Source organism: Natator depressus, chromosome 1 (genome assembly GCF_965152275.1).
Source record: "Natator depressus isolate rNatDep1 chromosome 1, rNatDep2.hap1, whole genome shotgun sequence".
In the NCBI taxonomy this organism is placed as follows: domain Eukaryota; kingdom Metazoa; phylum Chordata; order Testudines; family Cheloniidae; genus Natator; species Natator depressus.
Window position 1 is genome coordinate 237,845,967 of NC_134234.1, and position 21,345 is coordinate 237,867,311.

A 21,345-nucleotide genomic window follows, 5' to 3' on the forward strand; every position below is an offset into this window, starting at 1 on the left:
CAAGGGGAGCCATCCTGGGAGCCACCCTTCCCCTTGTTGAAAATGTCTACCTCTGTGCTTGAATCTTGTTGCATCTTGTGCTGACTTTATGTGCTAAAGAGACAAGTGAGTCTGAAACGGACATGGCTCAGGGCCTAAAGCCTCTCCAGATTGAGATGTTTATTTCCGGTGAGAACAGGGTCGCCTGCTTGTTCAAGCAGCATTTGTGTGTTGGGGGGGGGGTCTTGTTTTTCTGTGGATATGCATGTTTTAAGGATCAGTGTTTATTTCTTATGTGGACAGTAAGGGCTCCCTCCATTGAGGTTAGACAGGCTGGGAAGACTGGCTGTAGGTACATGGACACTCTACCCCTAGAGCTGAGGATGAAGCCTGTGAACTGTTCCCCTCTACCCCAGCAGGGGAACCTTGGTGCTCCCTGGATTGGGCTAGGTGCTGAACCTCATTTAATGTCCAGACATGGAAAGTGAAGTGCTACAATGAGCCCCCTGTAAAAGGGTCCTAGGGTGTATCTCACACACTTTGGTGCAACCTACCATATCACAACGCTGTTCTCCATGTGTGCGAGGGTAGAGGGGTCAATTGTAAAGCACTTGGTCTTGTTGAAATGCAGCAGCTGTCCTTAATTTTTAAAGTTCCATGAACCAGTTTGGCCCAGTTTAGGGCAAGACCTGTTACCTATCTGTAGCTGCCTCTGGAACCAGGGGAACTGAAGTAGGACCAGCCAGGGTTTGAAGGGTAACTTTTCCTCCTCAGAGCTGCTCTTTGATAGGACTGCACTCATGGAGGAAGGGTTAGAATTCCCTGTCCTGCCCAGTTAGAAGAGGGAACAACCACTATCCAAAGCCTGTGCCAGACCTATACACCGCCCTTGGGACTTTCCCCATACGTGTACATACATTCCTCCCTTCGACCCTTGGGCTTCAGTGGAAGTCATGGAACTATAATCAGAACTGCTGCCACTACCTCCCTGCTCTCAGAGCAGGGTGGATGTCCTGCTCGCTAAGGCACTGCTATTACACAACGTTTACAGGCTGCGGACTTTTCCCTTTGCTTCCCATGGGTGGAACTGTGTAGTTGCCATTAGGCTCTTCTGTCCCTAGCACCATGGCAGTCCCCAGCTCTGGCTCAGGAAGGGCAGGTCTAAAGTGCTCATCTGTTAGAGCTGCAGCTGCTAGGGGTAATTAGCTTGGGAAGAACAGACAATGGGAGATGTAGCTGCAAAGAACTAGGCTTAACTTTCCCACCAGTGCTTTATTTTTATCTGAGCCCTGAACAGAATGCTTGTTAAGGGCAATGGTGTTAATTCTGGCCCATGGCCTTCTCTTCAGTAACTTTTTATTTGTCTGGACAATCTTGGTGCTGTGAGTGACTGTGATTGTAAAACTAAGTACTGTGGACTTTTCCTCCGTGATCTGAGATATGTCAAGGGGATGCTAGCTTCCTGGCCAAAAGGAAGAATTGGCAGCTGTGCCTGCATGCATGTCGGGACTCCCCCAGCAAAATAGGCAATATTAAACAGAAAACTAATATACTCAAAGAACAAACCAACATACCATTCAAATAATAATGAATCAGTACCCTAAACTAAGAGTACTCCACTCCCTGTTGTCAAACAGCCATGTTGTAGAGTAGGCCAACTTACCAAAAAGAGGTGGAGAGAAAAGCTGCCTTAGCCAGAACTAAACCTTGCTGTTCTTAAATTTGCATACAAAACCCAAAGAATTTAGCCCCTCTGAATCACTGGCACATACTCATTCAGCTCAGACAGTAGAAGTCACAGCAGAATGGTTAATATAACCCTGACTTTGATACTACTTCACCTTAGATATCAATTGCAATGGAACTGCTGTTTCAATAGCAAGTGCCTTCCCTCATCTAACAGACACTGGTGTGAAAATGGCATATTGGACATTTAACTAGTCAGTTGACAGGCTTTTTTAAATCTAGTATCAACATGACAAGATTTTATAGGCAGTGCATTACTCTTAAGGTTACATGTGTCCTCTGCTTCACAGTGGAGTTGAGCATACTGAAGAGGTCCAGAATATATATATTTTGCTATAGATGGCTCTGTAGAAGTTTTATTCTCTTTAGTGTATGGAGTTGTTCATAGTACTTGTCATTGTGTCCTGATCTCCTCCCACCGCCAACCTAATTAGCAGCAGTTTGGCTAACATGCAGGTTTGTTAGTATATCTGACTTGACGGAAGCACCTTGAAGTCAAAAGTGGCAGCTGTATTACCACTTATGAAGCAAGACCTAAATATTAAAGCTCTTAAATTTCTTTTCTGTTTACAAGCCTGCCATAGCTTTCTGCAACTCCCCTCTTTTTAAATCCCTCCCACCTTGGTCTGCTGAATGGGTATATTCACAATTTGAAAATTATGCCCCCACCCCACCTTATATACAGGCCCCCTTCTTTGCCCACATCTAGCCACCCTACTCTAAGTATTGGATTAAGTGAATAATTTTGCTAAACCACAATCTGCCGTATGAAGATAAAGGCCTCTAAGCATCCACTCTGTCATACACTAGTGTGCAAATTACCCCTGCACCAGAATTGAGCTGGTTAGGAGCGGAGTTGTTCTGTCCAGGCCACTCATTTAAGAGGCTAGCAAACAGTAAGAGGTGACCTAAGAGGGGAAAATGAAAGTAGAGAAAACATACAGCCTGGGGCACAAGGAGGCTTGGCATCCCCACTAACATCAATCTGAGTTTGTATTTTTTAATAAATGAGATTGTTCTTAAAATAAAATTAGACATTTGTGACTAAGTGTGTGTGTTTCCCTTTGAGTTTATCATCAGTGTAGTGATTTGGGTATTGCAGGGCATGTTCACAAACTAAATGCCAACAGTTTACATTAAAATGTTCACTCAAACTATTTGCCCTCCCCGATTACTTAAAAGCAACAATGGATTTTCTTCAACCTTCACTTCCTCACTCAGAACCAAATAAGAAATTTCAAGCCAAAAGGGCAACTACTTGAGAAGGGTATAAGCAAGTCAAGAACTCAGTTCAGGCAGCACTTCTATTCTGAGCTCAGCACATTAAGATATTACTTGAAAAGGACTTACCAAAACAAACAAAACCTGGACAGGTAATTGTGAAGTCTTCACAGGCTTACAATGAAACAAAAGCATTAAAAAAGGCACCTCTGGCACCTTACTTTCTAAGAGCAGTAACACTTATTTCCCCCTCAGTGGTCACAGAGATAAATGATCGTAGAGCATGTTGAGCTCAGTGCTATTTATTTGTTTAGCCCCAACCCACACGTTTGGTCCTATACACAACATAAAATGAAGATCGCTCCTGGTCCTGAACATGGTTATTTGCAGGAATTTTTCTGTTTGCTGCTTTGTGGCTGTACAGGCACAGATGGACAGTACAGGTTGCTGATGGTCCTACATTCAGCCAACCAAATCCCACAGACAGATTTTGACTGCTGCAGGCAAGTATTTTCGTGAGGAAGGCAACTTTCAACGAGGGGTTTCCCTCCCTCTCCTTCCTCCCAGGTGGCACCCCCCTTCCTGAACATTTTAGCATTTCATGACTGGCTCAATTTCATACTTCAGTGCTTTGGTTTGAGTTCTAGGGGGAAGTGTCCTGCATAGGTGAAAATCAAATAAAGGGAGGATATTCTAGATCCTTTAATCATTTCAGTGTGAGCATCTTCTGAAAGTATATTATTCCTTTAATTAAAAAAGAAAATTAGAAAAAAACTAGATACAATCAGTTATAAAAATATATCGTCGCATTGGTTGCATAGTCAGAAGTGGCAATGTGGAGTAATAGCTACTCAAAACTTTCATTTGAAAAGCCAGTGTATAAAGCATATAAAAAGAAAATACTTGAAGTTGTTCAGATGTAATCAACATAGGCTGAAGAAAATCAGTTTGCCATCTCAGGAATGGAAAAATGCTTCATGTAGATGCAAGACCTAAGATTACATCTTGTTGTCTGACACATGTGCAATTAGCAAGGTGGAAAGGCAGCAGTCTTGTATGATCCCAAAAGGGGAGAGGAAAAAAGGCAGTTTGGGTTGGGGGCTTTTACTCCTCAAAAAGGCATTCCCTGGTTGGCTGAGTTAAACAAGCTGCCACAGTGCCTGGGGTAATCTCCAGCTTTATAAATTAGAAAAGTAAACCATCTAGCCCATCCCACAAGGGACAATGCTGGATTGTTCGCTGCACAGTGTTCTCCTAGTTCGTTAAAACCAGTTTTGAAATCTCTCAATTGATGGAGTTTCCAGGACAACTTGTGGGAGATGACTCCGCAGTCTGCACTACTCGCAAATGTTTCTCAATATTTAGTCTGAACTTCCTTTGTTCAAATTTACGTTAATAGTAGTTACATCTCCAGGGATCATCTTACATTGGTTTCACTCCAGCATCCCTCACTTGTTGGTTATATTCCCCACCCTTGGGCAACGTATGGTCAAGCTATACTTACTACCAGGGCTGTCAAGTGATTAAAAACATTAACTGAGATTAACTGTAGTTTAAAATCACACTATTAAACAATATCAGAATGCCATTTATGTAAATATTTTTGGGGTTTTAGTATATTTTCAAGTATAGGATCAGGGCTGGGGGCTCTGGGCTTCCATCCTGCTCGGTGCTTCAGCCCCCCTTGCATGGGCAGCATGTGAACCGCTGGCTGGGCGAGACTAGCTCTCAGCCCCACCCCTTCTGCCTGAGGCCCCCCCGCCTTTTGCCCTCCTGCCGGAGCCAAGCATTACCACCACCACCACCCCCCGCAGCCACCAGCCCAGTCCTGCCCCAGGCTAGCCCCCCAGTGTGGGTGGCCACAGCCCCACCCCAGAGCGCCAGGAGGCGCATGGCCCCAGCCCACCCAGACCCAGAGCACGGGTGGCCACACCCCCCTCCAGCCCAGAGCACGGGAAGGTGGGTGGCCCCAGCCGGAGCACTGGGGGCTGGAGCTGCATGCAGGGAGCAATGGTAAGCGGAGGGTGGGGCCATGCCTGGCTGTTTGGGGAGGCACAGCCTCCCCCCGCCTATGCAATCCACTGCCCATGCCCCCTCAGGGTGCAGGGCTCCAGCCCTCTTGCTGCCTGGGAAGCTGTGGGCTTGGATTTCTTCAACCCCTCCCCGGCTGCCCGGGAAGCTGTAGTCTGGGACTTCTTTAATCCTTCCCCTGTTGCCCATGGAGCTGCAGGCTGAGGCTTCTTCAGCTTCCCTGCTATGGGCTTAACGTGTTAATTTTGTTTTCAGTTAATCACAGGCATTACATGTGATTGACAGCCCTGTTTACTACCACATTTTTCTTCCAAACAGTCTTTCAGACCCTTAATTGTGTTTACTGCTTTTCTCACCATCTCTCCAATTTGAAAATCTTCCTGATATTGAGATGCTCAGAAATGAACACAATATCCTGGCTTGTACTATCAGTGCACCAGAAAAAACCCATTTCCTTCCTGATCTATGCGGTGAAGACTGTATGCAGCCCTAAACCCCATTCTTTTTTCTGCTGTAATTGCACTGCAAGCTCTTAGTCCATTTTCTGACCACCAAGCTTACGTTTCTTTTGGTGTCGCTGCTTTTCAAGTGCCTTCCACTCATCATAGGTTGAGGGGAAAGTACCAAAGAGATAAAAACTACCCACTTAAAAACGTTCATCCCAATTACTGCTCAGCATCCTGCTACACTGCTTAATGGCCAGGCAGGTATGGCGATGCCAACGTGTGTAATACATTAGAAAATCCCAGCACCCAAGTGGGTCTACTGGGATCTGTCATCACTAGGGCCCTATCAATTTCATGTCTGTGAAAAGCATGTCACGGACAGTGAAATAAGCCCTTCCCCGTGAAATCCGATGTTCCCTTGTTCCTAGGAGCGCCCCAGCAAAGGGGGCTCTTCGCTCCAGCTGGGCAGGGGAGGAACAGGACATGTCCATCTCCTCCTGCACAGCTGCTCTGGGGCGAGGGGTGGGGAGGAGACTTGTGGAGTTATGTCCACAAGTCTCAGCTGGAGGAGGCTTGTGGAGTTGTGTCCGATCTGCCGTGTGCTGCTGGGAGCACCCCAGCAAAGAGGGCTCCTACCTCTGACTGGGCAGAGGACGGACAGTCCAGCTCTGAAGGCAGCACAGAAGTGAGGGTGACAATCCCATGACCTCCCCTACTACAGGTTTGCAACACGCCCCCCCCCCTTCCCCCCAAGCCCCTTTTGGGTCAGGACCCCCACAGTTACAACACTGTGAAATTTCAGATTTAAACATCTGAAAATGTGAAATTTACCAATCTTCAAATCCTATGGCCGTGAAATTGACCATAATGGACAGTGAATTTGGTAGGGCCCTAGTCATCACTGGTTGTGATCTGAGGCATAAAATTACTTACTACAGCATTTACAATAAAGCTTAGCTAATAAACTCCGATATCAGAATCAGAGTCTTTACCCTCTCCTCCATAACTGTGACTTTAGTCCTCTACAATAAGCTGGAATGATGGTGTGACAGGCATCCTGAGAGATGCAGCCTGATAGTTCACAGTGGATTCTACACACAGTAGATTTCTTATGGAGTAACAGATTTAGTACCAATTCCTCCACAGCACATGCAGGGGACTAACATTGCTGTCATCTTCCTCCAATCAGAGACAGATTGGGAGGTAACAGTTGTGCTCTAAGAGGTATAGGTAGGTGGACCATACTGTATGCACTTGGCAAGTTTGCCTCCGGGTAATATGCATCAGTGAGAGATTTCCTACTGATTAGAACCTGTGACACTTGTTTTACAAGGATGAGGAGACTGCTTGAAGAAGAGTGCTGAAATTATACACACTACCACCCTGCAGCCCTATTTTTCAAATGGGATGGTCCTGGACAGAGAGTCTAAGAGTCCTCTGCAGAATGACGTGTGTCCATCTCACCCATGTGCTCCCAGACAGATTTCTGCTGAATTTCCTGGAAAAGCAGCTTTTGTTGGAGGCTCTTTAGACTGTCCAAGACCTCTGGAGAGAGATACTGAGGGGGCATCTTGTTTTCCTGTTCTTGATCCTCCTCTTCCTCTTCCACCACCAGATCATCAGGAGGCAAAGGGGAACATCTGGAGATGTAGCCCTGGTCTGATTGCACTGACTGTCTCTGATCTTTGCATGGGTTATTGAAAACCACCTGCTGCTGCTGCTGCTCTTCAGCATCCTCTTGACAGAGAGATGGCTCAGAAGGAATGACACTTTGCTGGTAAAGAGATAACATTAACCCCTCCAGCTGCTGCCTCACTTCATTTGGGAGGTGGTTTGCAGATCTCTGGTTGTCTGATGGTGGGACATCAAAATCTTCATGAAGGATGATGCTGTTCCTCATTGGGACACTAGTCTCCAGCAGAGGTATTCCTTCCATCCAATCCATGTTGGTCAGCACCTGATGACTAGTTGCATTTTTACCTCCTGTAACAGAAATTGGTTCCACCATCTGAACTGGAGGTGCCTCATCCACGGGAATCATCAGGGTCTGGAAAGTTGGATCCCCCTGGGGATTAAGCTGAGGCTGCAGTTTAAAACTTTCACCCTCATCTTCATTCACATGGAGGATAACTGTGCAACAGCCATTGGGATCAGGCTCTTGAACATGCAGCTGCTGTTTCATAATTACCCGTTCATTACCCAGCATTAATTCCTCTGGTATTTCCCTATCCAGAAACTGCAGGTCCTCCTCATCTTCTGAGCATGTAGTCTCTCTCTCAAACCAATCAGGGTGCTTTGTCTGCCATTCCTGGAATGTCTGTACTGCCTCCTTCAACTTCCAGCCATTGGAATTTTCAGCGTAGTTTTCAGCAGTGATCTCCCGGATTTGATGGATCCGCCCTGGTTCGAACTTCTCCATATCCTGGATCAGGAAGTAAATGTCCTCAAACCTGTCCATCAGCTGGTACTTGGATGTGACATTGAATGGGTCAGGAATATCCTTATCCTCACTTATGCCCTCAAAATAGCAAACTATATACATGCCAAAACAAGCCGGCTTCTTGAAGTCTGGCAGGATCAAATTCAAGGCTGGCGTGAACATGTCTCCAGTAGGCTGCCATTGATCTTGCTTGAGACACACAGCTGTTCCCTCCTTCCCAAGCATAGCCTGCCATTTGGCCCGGGTGCCCCGAGAACACAAAATGATGATCTTTGAAGATAGTTCTTCCATTTCCTTTTTCTGTCGAGTAAGCCAGGGTAAGGCCCCAATCTCTGAAATCTGATGCTTTTCCAGCAAATCCAGGACTACCTCAGTACCACAGACTGTGATCAAGAACTGGGCAAACTTCAGCACCACATCTACATAGAGTGGGTGGTCAGCAGAGTACACAATCCAAACCTTCCGGGGCCTCAGGGATGGTGGAGTCAGCTGTGGAGGTAACAGCTCTGAAAAAAGGTGAAAAAAGTACAATTGTTCATTCCAATAACATTTGCTGAAGCAGTATCAATACAACATGGCAAGATCCAACCTCCATAAAGCCAGAGAGATGGCCCTCGACATGGCCCCTCCTCCCTCTCCTGATGTTCTACCACAAGCAAAAAAAAAAAAATCAAGCTTAGCTTTAGGACACACAGATGGACAAATGCAGTCACAGCCCATTCTCATCTCATGTGCAGATCCATAGTTTCTAAAGGATTTCATTAGATAAAGCAGCAGCCCCCTGGGGGAAGGCAAAAGCTTCACACCTGGGCTGTTCTCTGTCCAAGGCCACTAGTGCCCCATAAGTCCCTTTTGGTTAAAGAGAACAGCTTTAAAGCTGCAGAGCAATATTTTGGTATCAAGAAACATCAATAGCAAATTAATCCTAGTATGGACTCCAAAGGGCAGTTAAGGCAGGTTTCTAGAATGTGCAGCATGAAGGGATTCTCCTACACCAGGGGTAGGCAAGCTATGGCATGCAAGCTGATTTTCAGCGGCACTCACACTGCCCGGGTCCTGCCCACTGGTCCGGGGGACTCTACACTTTAAATAAAGCTTCTTAAACATTTTAAAAATCTTATTTACTTTACATACAATAGTTTAGTTATATATTATAGACTTATAGAAAGAGGCCTTCTAAAAACATTAAAATGTATTACTGGCACGCGAAACCTTAAATTAAAGTGAATAAATGAAGACTCAGCACACCACTTCTGAAAGGTTGCCACCCCCTGTCCTACAGCATTGAAAGTATCTCTTACCATGGCTGCTGTATTTCCTATGCTGGTGGCCTGAAAGAGAAAAAAAAATACTTGGTCAAATCTAAAGAAATTTAAATTATGTTTTTAGATTGTGCCCTTCGAAGACCAGAAAGCAAACACCTTACAGTGGGGGATCTCTGATAGCAAACCTAGTGAAAATCACTGTGTGAAGATTAAGGACTCCACTCACAAAGTCTCTTCCATAGCCAGCTACACAGTCTGCCTCACTGCATCTCTCCCCTAGAGAGGAGAGGGGCTGCACCTAAAGTCAATCCTCTTCTCCTCTCTGACCCATCAAATTCTCTGCCTAGAGAATGAGAACATATTTGCCAAACCAGCTCAGACAAAAATGATCATCACAGAGAGTTGTGTTATATCATTGTGACAATTGCCAGACAACCTGGGTTCTAGTCCCAGCTCTGCCACTTGCTCAGTGTGTCACCTTGGACAAGTCACAATCTTTGTGCCTCACTCTCTCTTTGTAAAGTACTCTGATGAAGTGCTATATAAATGCAAAATATTTCAGCAGAACTTGTTTCTACAGACACCTTGAGATCTAGTACCATCAGTTGTTTGGCTAAATAGGAAGTTTCAGTTCTGCAGGGCTCTCACGTTTCACAGAACTGGAGAAGCAGATCTGCAGAAGCTTAGCTTCAGTCCTATGGGAACACAGAAAATACACAGAATGGAACAGTGAAGCCCCATTTCTTTGGTGTTAGATTCGCCAAGAGTGGAACCCCAGGAGACATAAGAGACTTTCAGTTAACTGGGTGTCTGGAAAAAGTTTGGGTTGCTTTGCATTAGGATGCTACATGAGCCCTGGGTCCCAGGCTGAAGGAAAAGTTAATACTGGCAGTTCCCTGATGGCAGAGCATCACACAAGGATTCAGGGAAGTAAATGAAGAGAAATGAGAGAGCGTCACAAGCGTGCCTCTGAGTCTCACTCCCCAGCTGACATCATCCTTACCTACTTTTCTTCGGGTCATGCAAATAGCACCGGCTATGACTGATCCCACCAGTAAAATGCAGATGCCAGTGATACACCAGTATAGCCACATAATCGGATCATCTGTGGCACAAGAAGAGCAGAATAAGACAAATTTACATGGCCAAGGAGGCTCACCCAGCAACAGAATGCTGCACTGAACACCAGAAGTCAGCTGAACAGCGGCATCCTGTCCCCAAGAGTACTGGGAAGTAGCAGGAAGCAGGAACCCATTAATTCCTCCTTGTAGCACCAAAGTAGCAATACAGCAGTTATGGCTGAGAATGCTTAAACTCCTGTTTTCAGATGCTTAACTTTCTCTCGCTCTTTTGTATGTACCCATGTCCACACCCTACACATGACTAATAATTTTTGTACAAGGCATGTTTAGTAAGGTATCATGTGAAAATTCATAGTTTGCTGATCAGTATTGTCCTGATAAATTGTGTGTGGCAACAGTCTATGTGATTTTATAAGATTCCATTGTGTGGTGTTAACACCACATGCTCCAGGAAGAAATTGGCAAATAGGTCTGTCTTGAACAAAGGAACGTGTGCTTTGCTTAATATGCATTTAAGCTGCAAACAGTCATCAAGCAGGAAGGGAAACAAAAGAATCTCCAGCAGGTGAGGAAAAAGCAGCAGGAAACATCCTTTCCCATACACCTTTTGTCTCCTGGTATCCAGCTGGAAACGTTTTTTCAAGAGGGGGACTGAAACTATAAAAAGGAAGGACAAACATGTCTCCTGCCCATTCCCAGCACCTGAAGCAACAAAGGAAGCATTTGCTAGATTCTGGAAGAAGAGGTCCTGACCCAAAAAGTTTGGTAAGTAAGACTGCTGAATGCATGTAGTGAGAAAACTTTGCTTTGAATCTAACATAGTTTGTTAAATTAGGCATCAGTTGCATTTTGTCTTTATTTTTCTTGTAACCATTTTAACTTTTACGCCTCATTATTTGTGCTCATTTAAAATCTCTTCGTAGTGAATAAACTTGTTTTATTGTTTTATCTAATGCAGTGTGTTTTAATTGAATTGTCTGGAAAACTCCATTTGGGGTGGCAAGTTGTGTGCAAATTATTATTTTTAAAGAGATAAGGGACTTTAAATATAACTTATGTCCAGGAGAGGGCTGGGCTGTACAGGACATACATTTCTGGGGGGAAAACCTAAGACTGGTGTGTGTGCTGGGGTCACCATGCAGAATAACCAAGTCTAGTGAGAGGCAGAGTGTAACCCAGGTGTGGCTGGTAGGCTGCAGTTACACACAGACACTCAGTGTGGCTTGTGTGCTGGAAGACTGTGACCTACTTCATCAAGGCATTGTAAGGCACCCAGTGTTGCTGGTCAGGGATGACACAGCTGCTAATTAGTCTGCATTGTGCCCTCGTATGTCACACGCACCTTTTACTGTGTAAATTCAAACTGCCGAGCAAAACAGAAAGTCAGTCATGCTCCCCTGCCCACCCATTGCTTTTCTTTTAAGTGACACGCTTCTAAACAAGTAGAAAAGATGCACAGTGTATATATCATATACGAGCTTTCTCTTTTAATACAAAATAAGGCAGCTCTGTTAGATTTCTGCATTCTGGAGTGAACATACCTAAAGCCTGTGTGTGGCAGGGTGACTACTTAGAATAATCCCACACCTTGCATGTACTGTCTCACATGCAAAGTTAGTTTATTATCTGTATTACATATAGAGGAAAATAACCACAAAGGAAGATTTTAATAGGAAAGAGTTATTGTCTTACCTGCAGGATATGTAGCTGCAAAGGAATCAAACATAGATCAGAAAGTTAGATCAAGGCTCAGCTACCACCAATAAAATAATGCAAATCTAATGTAGAGGAAAGGAGTCCTCACTTGGAGCAACTGAGGGACATGGGATGACAGCAGAATGTCTCAGACAGTCGGTGCCACAAATGGTAAAGAATGGTTGAATCTGGAGTTGAAACAAATCAGGAAATCAGAAAACAGTACTGGAAGTAACAATAACTCCTCCCTTGAATGAAAAGAATTGAGATCCTACCTGTATTTTGTATCTGCAACAGGCTTTTAAGTTTTTCTCGATTTTGACAGTGACATTCACACGGTTCTGCTGTCCACTCTGCAGAGACTAACAGACAAAAGGATTACAAGGGAAGGCAGAAGAAAATGGCATAAAGATCTGAAGAAAGGAGGGAAAATGAGGATGAGAACAGTGGGAGTATGTGGGTCACAAGAGGTTATGGTGCTAGGCACAGGGAGAGTTTATAATAGACTTTAATAGGAGCTGAGAGCAGCCCTACAGAATAATAATATAGTGAGGGTCCCACAGCAACAAGCAGTGGGACAAACATGTTATAATTAAGGCTACGATTTAGTCACGGAGGTCACAGAATCTGTAACTTCCAAAGACCTCTGTGACTTCAGCCCCGTCGGCTGGGAGCTGCAAGGTCCTGCAGCCTCCCACAGCAGCAGGGAGCTGTGAGGTACCCCTGCCACCTGAGGAAGTAGTGCCCCCAAGCTCCCAGCCGCTGTGGGCAGGGAGGGACCCCTGCAGCTCTCTGGCAGCAGGTGGGGTGGGGGCCGCCCTGGAATTCACAGCCACCTGGCGTCTGCTCAGCCCCTTCTCATTTTATCATGGATATTTTTAGCAAAAGTCAGGGACAGGTCATGGGGTTCCATTAATTTTTCTTTATTGCCCATTATATCTTTATTACTAAATATATCTGTGACAAAATCTTAGCCTTAGTTATAATACTCTCTTAACTGAATACATGTATTAAGTAGAGATGGGAAAACAGACATTTTGGATCGCTGGCAATTCTGAAAAAAATGGTTTCAAGTCAAACAAAACATTCTATTTTGATTTGAGCATTTTTAATGTTTATTTTAAAATAAAATTAAAGGACGTTTCAAAATAAATTCATTTTGAGCAAAAAACTTAAAGCATTTTGTTTAGAAAGTGTCAAAACAAAATGTTTTGATTTTTTGGACTTCTTTTTTTTAAAACCTGAAACAATTCAAAATTGACACAAATTTGCAAAATGTTTTGGTATCTCCAAGTTCTCATTTTTTACTAAAATTTGTTTAGTCAAAAGTTTTGCCAGCTCTGGTCTTAAGACTGCATGGTTAAGCACCTAAGTCAGACACTTCCGAAGTGAAGGTCGTACTAAACAACCTTAATGTGTTTACTAAGGTTATTTAATAAGCGAAGATGAAACATTTAATGTGCAAACTTTTGTTTAGTTCAAACTCAATACAGTGGTCTTTGCACTGCTACTTCGGTCATTAGAACAGGCAAGTGATTGACATCTATGGCTATGGAATACAACTGATATCCTTGGGACAATATTCCTTATGACTAAGGCTAAGATTCAATCAAAGTATTTTTAGTAGAAGTCATGGACAGATCATGGGGCTGTGATTTTTTTGTTTTTTTGCCTGTGACCTGTCCCTGTCCATGACTTTTACTAAAAATACACATGATTGAATCTTGGAGCATGGGGCGCTGTGGGGGAAAAGTCAGGGGCCTGCTATGGCCCTGGCCCCTGCCAAGGGGTAGAGAGCCCCTGGGGGCCTGCCGCCGGAGGGGGAGGAAGCTCCAGGGTCCACCGCATTGGCAGCTGCTCAGGTGGTTCCCGGGCCCAGTTGCCTGGGGCTGCCAGAGCAGCGGCTGGTGCGGCTGGCTGTGAGACCGTCCAAGGGGCTGGCTGCAGAGCCGTTCTAGCAGCGGCCGGTGTGGCTGTCCCCGGGGCTGCCTGAGCAGCTGGCTCTGGGCCCAGGTGGTTGGGCGGCCCGAGGGTCAGCTACACCAGCTGCTGCAGAAGACACGGAGGTCACAGGAAGTCATGCAATCCGTGACTTCCGTGACCTCTGTGACAGACACGGAGCCCTACTTATGACAATTGGCAGGGCCTTTTTGTTTCTAAGTTGGGCCTTATACCTCTGCCAGTTATCTTTAGCTGTACATGCCACATTAGTGATCCTAATATGCATCAATACACAGAGAGTAAGAGGGATGCTGGGAATGGAAGGAATGGGACAAACTGGCCCGTCTACTCATACACAATTGTTAGCTACACCCTTGCCATGGGGATGGGAAATAGTGTCAATTTTCAGGAGTTTTTTCCCCCCACAAGTTCTCCAGGATAGGCAGACCCCAACACTGATATTTGGGGTTCTTCTTTTGAGAGTCAAACTTCATAGATTATAAGGCCAGAAGGGACTACTGATCATCTAGTCTCCCCTTCTGTGTAAAAGGCAACAGAACTTCTCTGAATTAATTCCAATTTGAACTAAAGCATATCTGTTAGAAAAAACATGCAACCTTGATGTAAATAACTGCCAGTGATGGAGAATCCACCACAACTCTTGGTAAATTGTTCCAGTGGTTAATTACCCTCATTGTTAAAAGTGTGGAACTTATTTCTAGTTTGCATTTGTCTAGCCTCAACTTCCAACCATTGGATCTTTGTCTGCTAGACTGAAGAGCCCTGTTATTCTTTTATTCCCCATATTGGTACTTCTAGACCAGGGATCTCAAACTCAAATGACCATGAAGGACACATAAGGACTAGTACATTGGCCCCAGGGTTGCATCACTGACACCCCCCAACCGCTGCCCCCGCCCCCACTCCACCCCTTCCATGAGGCCCTGCCCCGGTTCTTCCCACCCCTTCCCCACCCCTATTCCAACCCCTTCCCCAAAGTCCCCACCCCAACTCCGCCCCCTCCCAGGCCCCATTTCAACCCCTTCCCCAAATCTCCGCCTCCTCCCCTGAGCATGTGGCTCCCCACTCCCTCCTGGAAAGTGCTAAGCGCCGCCAAACAGCTGTTTGGCAGTGGGAAGCACCTGGAGGTAGGTAGAGGAGTGGGGACACAGCGTGCTGGCGGGGGGGGGGGGGGCAGGTGAGGGGAGCTTGACAGCTGCAGGAAATAACTCAGCGGGGGTGGGCGCAGGGAGCTTGGCGGGCTGCAGCAAATAACTCCATGGGCCGCGTGTTTGAGACCCCTGTTCTAGACTGATCAAATCACCCCGCAATCTCTTTTGCTAAACTGAACAGGTTGAGCTACTTGAGTCCCTCAATATAAGGCATATTTTCTAATCCTTTAATTTTTCTTGTAGCTCTTCTCTGAAACTTGATCCTTCACTCCCCAGCCCCCTAGGAGTAAAATTCCCCAAGCAAATTCAAAATAAATTCACAAAAATAGCTCTTAGGAAATAACTGCTCAGTTGTATTCATGAACTCTTCCTCGATTGGGTTCATGCTGATTGTTGAGGGAATGTGGAAAAGGGGTTTCAGTTTTGGTTTGTGTCAGCAGAAATGTGAGAGGAGAGATGGTTACCTCATAAATATCACGTGTGGTCTCCTTACATTGCTTTTCCTCATCTGGGAAACTGGTCACATGGATCCGGTATTGAGCTGACTCCATCCCTGGGTTAAAACTCACCAACAGAGAACTGTCATCTAGACTTTTGCCATCAATACTGGGCTCCCACAGGCTGCCTGGAAGTAGTATAAAATATCCCAGAATTACAAAAACTTTCAGAAGCACTCAAAACGGGCCACCTCTCAACTCCCACAGCTCTGACAGGCTGAGACAGACCCGCTTTACCTGTCCGCATACATGGCATGGTTCTTTTCATCACAGGGTCCCTGCAATCTGCAGCAAAAAGACAGTCTGTTAGGTCTTTGCACAGAAATGTTACATTTAAATTCAGAATGTTGAATACACATTTTCTCATTAGAAGTCAGATAATTTTTAGTCTGCTTTAGAAGGGTGGAGCCCTTTGTTTCAGTGCAGCCATCACCAAAGTAATTAGTCACTAAACACAATAATTAAAAGCAGTATATCACTGCTGTCCAAGTGTGGACCATCTTCTCTACTCAGGTCATGCTTTTATGGACCATTCCAGGACAATGCTTTCTAGTGGCAAAGGACTATTCTGTAGCCTTTGCTGAGGGAAGGTGAGTGCAAAGAGGGAGGTGTGTACTAAGCTCTAAAGAGGTGAGTTATGATTTCATACTGATCTCGGGAAGTAGAGAGGTTCACAGCCACAGATCCCTCCCCTCCACCAAAGATGTCCTGCCATCATCTCCAGTGAGTTCAACCTGGGGTTCCATTCGCTGGAATACTCTTGTTGACTGACATTCTTCTGCAGTTACCTTGTTTCTCTCTGAGCTTGACTTGGCAGTTTGGATTGTTGAGTTTGTAGAAGATCAACAAGCAGGCTGGCCCAGCCTCAAACATATACGAGGCAACTGACTACTTGGGCTCTACAACTCTCAACCCAGTCTCATCTTCTTCTGGAGGGGTGGGGGGGGAGGAGAGGAAGGAAGAACTCACTGCCCACTCTATCCTTCAGCAGAGGGAAAGCTCCTCATAACCTGAACCTCTTGACTTTCATTTGCAGTTTGGGGTCCCACAAATCATAAGCCAAGCCCCAATCAACAGGGAGCTCTGCTGCTCAGTTCCACCTCAAAATAGAAGATTTATGGGAACAAAGGAGGACAGAAGGAGGAGGCACCATTTCCAACTGGTAAGAGTCCAGCATAAATCTGAAAACCTAGAGCCTACCCTGCTTTCTCAACTGCACACTCAGGGTCCTGTGAGTTTCGTGATTTCACACCTGCAGATTTGCTACCAAATTCATCCTTTGCAGCAGAACTGTGTTCAGAATTTAAACTCCTATTAAAATAAATTATGGGCAAATTTTCAAGCCTACGTGCCTAAATTAAGCTCCTAAATCAAATTTTAGGAGCCTAAATAAAGTGGCCAGTGTAGTCAGTGGAGTTCCTGTGAAAAATCTCTTTAGGGGGAAATTTTCAAAGGCACAAAGGGATGTTAGGTACCTAACTAACCCTACTGAGTCACCAGGAGTTGACTGCCTATCTCCAATTTTGCCTTTGAAAATCTTCCCCTAAATATGACTTTAGAAGCCTAATTGTAGGCACTCTGGTTTGAAAACTTTGGCTTATGTTTTTAGCCCTCATGGTTATGAAGATAACTGACAAAGTGAAATGCATGCAGTGCTGTTTCTAGTTTGTAGAGAGCCTGAAAGATTAGCTCACAGGTGTGAACTGCCTCATTCACCTCAACAGGGGTCACTTCACTTATTTCACTGCTGAGCATTTTAGCAGAAACACCCAACAAATGCATTTACTCCAGAATCCACACTGCTGCCCAGATTGGCTACTGTATTGGCTATTATTTTTCATATTTAATTCTGAATCTCAATTTTTAAAACACTTATCTGAAACTGCTTCAGAATTTCCACTTTACCACACTGGAACCCTGCAGAATCCAGGAACCAGGCCAAAGAATTTCAGCCCAGCTTTTCATGGAACACATAATGACTTGTGCACGTCTCCCTCCACAGGAGTCACTGTTATCTAGAGTGAAAGTTTATTCTTTGCACTCTACTCTCCAAGCAGAGCCTTATATTTCTGGGGTCTGCGACACTAACTATATAGGCTTCTGAAAGCCTGAATGTGAAGGGTATAGTGTGCTGCAGCACAGGACCTGGTGTACGTACTTTGCGGAGGAACCACAGTAGCACTGTGAAAGCGTGGACTGAACATTTACTTTTTGCAGTAGGAGAAGAGAGCAGGTCTGACAATTCTATCAGCAATCTGGCTCCCTAACTATGCTTGTTCATGAGTCATATTCCAGTTTGTTTGATCTGGTCTGGCTTGGAAATGAGCCTGTTCTCAGTACTGGCAAACCAATGTTTCCATCTGAAGGCTTAATAAAAGGCATTAGAGGACCCCCTACCAGGCACCGTATAAGATGTGGATTTGCAGTTGTGGTCTCCACTGGTGCCCAGTTTGGGCAGATGATGGACAGTCACTTGGTACATCTGGCCAGGCTCCACCTCAAAGCGGTTGAAAGTGAAGTTCCACTGAAACAGAGGATGAGGATAGGGTCTTTATCAGACAACTGATCTGTCAAGACACTAAAATTAATAGCTGATCCTGCTCTGTCCCCTCCATTCTTCATCTTTTTTGGCAACTAGGGTGAGACATGGACTCCAAGCTAATTAAACCTGTCCAGAATTCCCCTGGCCCCATCTCCATGTGCCTGTTCAGAATGGGAAGGGTGTGGTTACTTTTGGGGAGGTCTAAGTCACTATATGGAAACTCTGGGCTGAAATGGGGGAATCACAACCCAGAAATCACTTAATTGTCTGGACAGATTTCAGTTATGTTCCAGGTTGAGGAGAGGTTAAGTAATAATGGGGAAGTTAAGGGAAAAAAGTATTTATACCCACCAATACAGTTTGTATGAGTGAAATTGTGCAAACCAGAATAAATTCTGCAGTGCTCTGTAAGCGTACATATTCATAAGGATAGCTAATTGCTTTGACTTGGTGTTTCTCACTTCTATATCATTACCCACAATGCTCTTTACATCAGTGAAGATGTCAAAATTCTAGGGGAAGTCACTATGCTCCTGTAGGCCAGAGTTTTTCTCCACAGTGTGCTTAGTGATCTTAAGAGGTACTGTGCACCTGCAAATACAATTATCCTCAGCAGAAATTGTGGGTACTCAGCTTCTCTCTGAATAAGGACCTTAATGAATGATAAAGGGTGGGGAAAGACTTTGATCCCTCTTATCCCAGTGCTTTCTTCCACGGTGTGGTAAAAAAGAAAGAAAAAAAGAAAAAGAGGAGGATTTGGGGCATAAAGAAAGAGTGAATTAAAATTATGCTATAAATGCCATGACTACCATAGATGAAGCAATGATTGCTAAGATTATTTGTATTACAGTAGCATCCAGAAGCTCCACTCTGCTAGACAGCGTACACACACATAGGGCTTGTCTACACTGGCAATTTACAGCACTGCAACTTTCTCGCTCAGGGATGTGAAAAAACACTCCCCGAGCGCAGCAAGTTTCAGCGCTGTAAAGCACCAGTGTAGACAGTGCCCCAGTGCTGGGAGCTATGCCCCTCGTGCAGGTGGGATTTTTAGAGTGCCGGGAGAGCTCGCTCCCAGCGCTGCACCGCGACCACACAAGGCATGTTAAAGGGCTGCCGCAGCAGCACTTTAGCATTGTATTACTAAGGGCTAGTCTGCACTGGCATAGTCCCAGTTGCCCAGGAGGGCAGGTACAATCCAAAGTACAGAAGTGTGGGAAAAGCGAGCACCGACATTGTCCCCATTTTACAGATAGGGAACTGAGGCACTGAATACATGATTTGCCGGAGGGCAGAGCTGGAAACTGAATCCAGGCTTCCCGAGTCCTAAGTTCACTGCCTTAATCACAAGGCCATCCTTCCTGTTTAAGCATTCTGTGCTATTCACAGGCAGCTTTGCTATTTGACTGAGTGGACAGGAAACAAAGCTGTGGGTTAGAAAACCATTTGTCAGAGCCCTCTTTACTCACCCGGCCTCCATCCGGACGGACCTGAAGTAACAGGCTGTTCTGAAAGTCAAACTGGGCACAGATTTGTCGATTATTATTCACTTGTAGCACAGCCAGCTCCACTCCCTGGAGATACTGAATGCTTGCTGGTGGGAGGGATAGTGAAGGGGAGAGGTTAAAGTTTTGTTCTAGCAATTCCAAATCTAAAGATTTTACCTCACCCCACCCCCAGAGATTGCCAGCATGCCCGGGATAGGTCACAAGTCCACTCCCATTCACTTTATCCCATCTGATAAAGCAGATTTACTAAATCCCTAGCTGTCAGCTACCTTCACATGACAAGAGCAGCTCATAAACTGCTGCATCAGTTTGTGGGGCACTTAAATGAAGTGCCATGGGAACTGGCACGAAAGATTCTGGAGAGGGATCTTAAGGAGACTAGCTGCAAGTAGGTGAATGTGGGGTCATGATATCAGAGGCTGAGAAGTTCCGTTTTATTCATAATGCAAAATGCACTTTGCTGCATGAACAGGGAGCAGAAAGTACGTCTAGTAGATAAATCCAACCCTCTAACTTCACCTCAGAGTATCTCAGTGCTATAATCTGCCCCCCCACGTCCTCCAGCCTTGCATCTCAGGGTGGGTATACACAGTTTTTGTACCATTATAACTATCATTTTAGAAATAAGCATAGTTAAAGCAGTACCACCCTCTAGTAGGGACACAGTTATAAAAGGTACTTGTATTAGAATAGCTTATTTCTGTAAATGTATAGAAATGTAAATGTATAGAAATAAGTTATACTAATGTCAGCAGATTTATACCTGCATCCAAACTAAAACAGTACAACCCTCTAACTATATCTGTTTCTAAACTGATGTAAAAAAAGGCTTTTGTTTTATTTTTGTGGCTACAGACTAACAGGGCTACCCCTATGATCAACTGATGTAGTTATAGTGGTACAAAAATGTGTTTGGACCAGTGCTCAGACAACTCTGGAGTGGGCCACTTGACTCAGCAGACACCCAGTATTGTTCACCCTGACTCCAGAAACAGTCAGTTTAGGCTGACTAGTGTGTGCAAAGGGGATTTCCCAAGTCTGTGAAAATCAAGTATGCTTGAAGAGTGAAGGGAGAAAGCTGGAGGGCAAAACCTGCAATGTTCCCACACACTAACCCTTATTGTCACTGGCATGAATTTCACAAGGTGCGCAGCTACAGAGCATCTGGTGAGAACCAAGACACACATACATGTAGGAAGTCTGGATTACAAGAACTGGATTTGATTTTCCAAATGGAAGAAACTTGCACTGGATTCAAGACAGCTGCACACAAGTGACTTATATTTATTCTGCCTGGACAGACTCCTAAACTGTACTATTCATAGTACAAGAAGGAATATAAAGCTATGAATACTACAGGTTAGGAGTCTGTCCAGGCAGAGTAAATATAAGTCTACTCCTTCCCTCACTTCTCCTTTCCATTAGGCCTTCCCCAACTTCTGGTTTTGTAGACATGTCTTTTTACTATTTTGAGCCCTTCAACACTTAAACAATTCTTAGCTTCTAGTAAACGGAATGTTTTCTAGCTAGTTCCTCTTGCCATCAGTCTGTGCACATTTGTAAACCTAGTTTGTAAGATCCATCTGCACATTCAGGATCAGTTTGGAGTAAACCTCACTCAATACTGTAGTTGAGATTTTCAAAGTATCATCTATGAAGTATAAACTTGATTAAAAAACCAGACTATCATGATCCCAGTTTAGGGCTTTGGACTGCAGGTCTTTATCAGACACCGACTGCACTGGGAGCCCACCCTCAGCTTGGTAAAGTTAAGCACCAC

At 44.9% G+C, this 21,345-nt stretch overlaps 1 protein-coding gene across 1 annotated transcript in view; it reads right to left on the reverse strand.

Annotated features, from left to right (window-relative positions):
* Window positions 1-6,189: 6,189 nt before the first annotated feature.
* Window positions 6,190-21,345, reverse strand: part of IL17RA (interleukin 17 receptor A) — a 40,364-nt gene continuing 25,208 nt past the window's right edge. Inside the window, exons 4-13 of the mRNA XM_074938768.1 lie at window positions 19,527-19,651; window positions 17,913-18,039; window positions 15,753-15,800; window positions 15,483-15,643; window positions 12,181-12,267; window positions 12,015-12,093; window positions 11,903-11,917; window positions 10,132-10,233; window positions 9,165-9,194; window positions 6,190-8,369 (exon numbers count right to left, since the gene is read on the reverse strand). Of these exons, the coding sequence (XP_074794869.1) occupies window positions 6,850-8,369; window positions 9,165-9,194; window positions 10,132-10,233; window positions 11,903-11,917; window positions 12,015-12,093; window positions 12,181-12,267; window positions 15,483-15,643; window positions 15,753-15,800; window positions 17,913-18,039; window positions 19,527-19,651 (2,294 nt within the window). The 3' untranslated portion in view covers window positions 6,190-6,849. The remainder of the gene's footprint in view (window positions 8,370-9,164; window positions 9,195-10,131; window positions 10,234-11,902; window positions 11,918-12,014; window positions 12,094-12,180; window positions 12,268-15,482; window positions 15,644-15,752; window positions 15,801-17,912; window positions 18,040-19,526; window positions 19,652-21,345) is intronic.